Source organism: Pholis gunnellus, assembly GCF_910591455.1.
Source record: "Pholis gunnellus genome assembly, chromosome: 17".
Classification (NCBI taxonomy): domain Eukaryota; kingdom Metazoa; phylum Chordata; class Actinopteri; order Perciformes; family Pholidae; genus Pholis; species Pholis gunnellus.
This window is the reverse complement of record NC_136544.1, coordinates 1,407,844-1,411,394: the sequence shown is the minus strand read 5'-3', so window position 1 is coordinate 1,411,394 and position 3,551 is coordinate 1,407,844. Positions and strand designations below refer to the sequence as shown.

General features: G+C 42.3%; 1 protein-coding gene across 1 annotated transcript; it reads left to right on the top strand.

The window, feature by feature from the left end:
- Nucleotides 1-432: 432 nt before the first annotated feature.
- Nucleotides 433-3,084, top strand: praf2 (PRA1 domain family, member 2; the record flags this gene model as incomplete). The annotated part of the gene is made up of 3 exons (XM_079177731.1): nt 433-611; nt 2,166-2,383; nt 2,945-3,084. 3 exons carry the CDS (start codon nt 433-435, stop codon nt 3,082-3,084), a joined length of 537 nt encoding a protein of 178 aa, XP_079033857.1.
- Nucleotides 3,085-3,551: the final 467 nt, after the last annotated feature.

Below are 3,551 nucleotides of genomic sequence, written 5' to 3'. Positions count from 1 at the left end.
ACATATATATATATATATATATATATATATATATATATATATATATATATATATATATATATATATATATATATATATGTATACATACATATATATATGTATTATTCACTGTTTAGTTTGTTTAATTTGTTAATGATTATTATTATTAGTAGTAGTAGTAGTAGTAGTAGTAGTAGTAGTAGTAGTAGTAGTAGTAGTAGTAATATGTGTTTTTCTCTTCGTTTATTTATGAATCCATTTATTTATATATCTTTTTATTTATATAGGGTTTTTATTAACGTGTCAGACTGACTGACAAACTATGAATGAGCAATAGATAATTAAGTAATAATGGTGCAAATATTTCGGTCAATATTTCCCCCATCTCGCTCACGTCCCCCTTTTACCCCGCCGCGCATTCTGGGAAATTGAGTTTATTATCGCTCAGGCAAGATGGCAGGCGTGCAGCCGCCACCCCTCCGGAGCCTGGATGATTTTCTCCTGAGCTCGGCCCGGTTCGCCGCGCCCGATGTGCGCGACCTGGACCGCTGGAACAACCGCATCATCAACAACCTGCTGTACTACCAGAGCAACTACCTGGTGTCTGCGCTGGGCCTCTTGCTCGTGGTGGGGTAAGTTTCATTCTTCTGACGTGGTCACCCCGTCACCCCGCCCCCCCTAACCCTTTCTGTCTCTCTCGCAACGAACGCACTGGAAGCCTGTAGTGAATACTGTGGACTTACAGTGCGTTTGATGTTCTCCTCCAACATGACACAGACTTTAACAGATAAGAGAACAGACTTAAGGCTACAGCAGCCTTTAGCTAATGCTAATGATGCTAATATTCCCATATCATGCTCTCCTTTGGAGAGGAAACTGCTGAGTGAGGAAGAAGCACTCAGGGATTTTACTTCAGTAAAAGTAGCCTGATACCCCTGTGTAGAAATACTCATTCAAATGTTTACCAAAGTAAAAGTACAGAAGCATTAACATCTAAATATACTTAAAGAACCAAAAGTAAAAGTAGTCACTATGTAGAACGGCCCTTATCCAGAATGATATATATTATTGTATCATAATTATTGATGCATTAATGTGTTCATCCCTTTAATGTTCCAGCTGGTACAGGTGGGGCTTATGATTTATTGTACTGTATATACTGCAGGGTAGCTGGTGGTTAGTTACTTTTCACCATTGCTGTTGGATTGTAGTGAACGATGGATTTCAGATGCAGCCTTAAGCGACTTTGTTAGTCCGTCTGGCCCAAGCTCGTTGGTTCTGACCAGGCGGCAACCTAACCTCCGCCATTGAAGCCAATGAGGAAGTGTCTTAAAACGTGCATTCTCTACCATCACGGGGCGACTCCTCCGGTTGCAAAAAGAAGTCCGATTGTATAGAAGTCCTATGAGTTCTCAGTTGAGTCTTGGGACTCAGGGACCAATAAACTCTCATTGGCATTGTTGCATTGTCAAAACTGGTTTCTAGCTATAATATGGGGAAAAAGCTGACAATAAAATTACCCGTGGACAGAAAGTAGTTCCATGATATCATGTTGGAATAAGATATTCAGCGGCGTGTGGAGGAGAGAGGAAGCTGGAGAAACATTCAAAGCCAGGGTAAATGAATGGACAGTGAAAATCACTTAAGTGAGGTAATGTTACTCATTCATGCTTCAGACTGAACACTGTATTTTATGTCAAATATAGTGCTTTGTGGAGATGGGTAACGTCAGCTTTCATAGCAACTTCAAAATCAGTACTAAAGCTAATCTTGGAGGCACAAATGACTGAATGGACGATTATTATTTATAATTTTTTACATTCTCTACTACTTGGACGAGATGACTTTTGTCTTCTTACCTTGGCCAGACTCGAGTGTGTTTGTAGTGTTACAGTGCAAAAGAGAGCACGAAGACTTGTCCTGTTTTATGAAGACATCTACAAGTAGAGCTAAAACTATGGAATCAAATCTGCTTCAGTGCAACCGTGTGGCTTGTTGATGTGTTTTTAATCTTTGGCACAGTGGAAGAAGATAATATCAGGCTTCGATGCATCCTTTTTGTACTTTGGATCTGCATGTGGGATTTGTTGACAATAAGAAACAATACAGAATATCGCCAGCACAATAATGTTACCCAGTATCTTCAACGCTTCTGTGTGTTGGTAAGCGTGTCTTTTTTCTCACAGGTATTGCCAGCCCTACCAGTTGCTCGTCGGGGCGACGGTGGTCACCTTGATGTTCCTGGGCTTCGTCTGGGTTGCCGAGAACCAAGCTCCCATTCGTCGTTTCCGTAGAAACCACCCTACGATCGCCGTGTTGGCGATTCTCTCAGCCAGTTACCTCTTTGTGTCGGTGCTGGGAGGAGTGGCCGTGTTCCTGTTTGGGATTGCCTTCCCTATACTGAGTAAGACGGGAACACACGCATACATAGATGCATTACATACCACACCAAAGCATGAACTGAACGTTCATCAGCCCAGTTTTCATTTGCTTTTGCTTTGCAGTTGTCATTATTAGATGGCCAGAGCAACTGATGGAGCAAGAACACTGTATTGTGTGCGACATACAGACACAGAAACTGACATGGCGTCCCTGAGGCATCCAAAACTGATGCTAAAGGGTTACGTAGAGCGCAGAGGGCCACTAACCAAGCGACAGAAGTGGCGAGTGAGAATTAGTTCGTTGGACATGACTGTTGTGGAATTAGTGTTATACAGCGCATTATACTGAATTTATCTAGAGAACGAGTATACATTTGCATTAACAGCAAATTGTAACTGGAGCAGGTCAAACAACAGGGAGCCTCCTACAAAGATTTGATGAAATATACCTATAAAACATTTCTAATATGATCCTGGTTCCTCTGAGGGAAATAAAGACTCGTCCAGCATCTGAGAGATGATGGTGATGTGAGTAACCTGTGTCTGCCATAATGAACCGATCCCCTCATCTCTTCTGTGTCCAGTGGTTCTGGTCCATGCGTCGGTGAGGCTGCGCAGCCTGAAGAACAAGCTGGAGAACAAACTGGAGAGCATCGGCCTGAAGAGGACACCCATGGGACTCCTGTTGGAGGCCCTGGGACAGGAACAGGAGGCTGGATCCTAGAGGGGGGGGGGGGGCATCTAAAGGTAATGGCGAGAGAAATGGATGTGAGGTGGGTGGAGAATGGGACATAGGAGAAGGAGTAAAAATGAAGTAAAAAGAGAGAGTCGGGAACAAATGAACTAACCGGACGTTTGGGGAAAGGCCAGATGGTCAGAACTCATCATAACAAACAAAATGATGGAATCCTCCCCGATATGCTTTTGCACTAAAAGCACACATTGTGGTGTTTCATTTATTTAGACATGATACATTTCTGTGTTTACTGTAAGTGTACAGTGTTGTAGCCGTATGGGCATATTCCCATTGAGCCTTTAAGTGTTGACACATTGACGTGCTCATTTCTTATCGTTCTCAAACTCTAATCTAAACGATCTGCACTCCGTCTCAACGCCTGTGGAACGTTTTGACAATAGTCATAATTTAACGTTAAAAGGTTTAATGTCGTGAAAAAAAAGTAGAATGTGCGG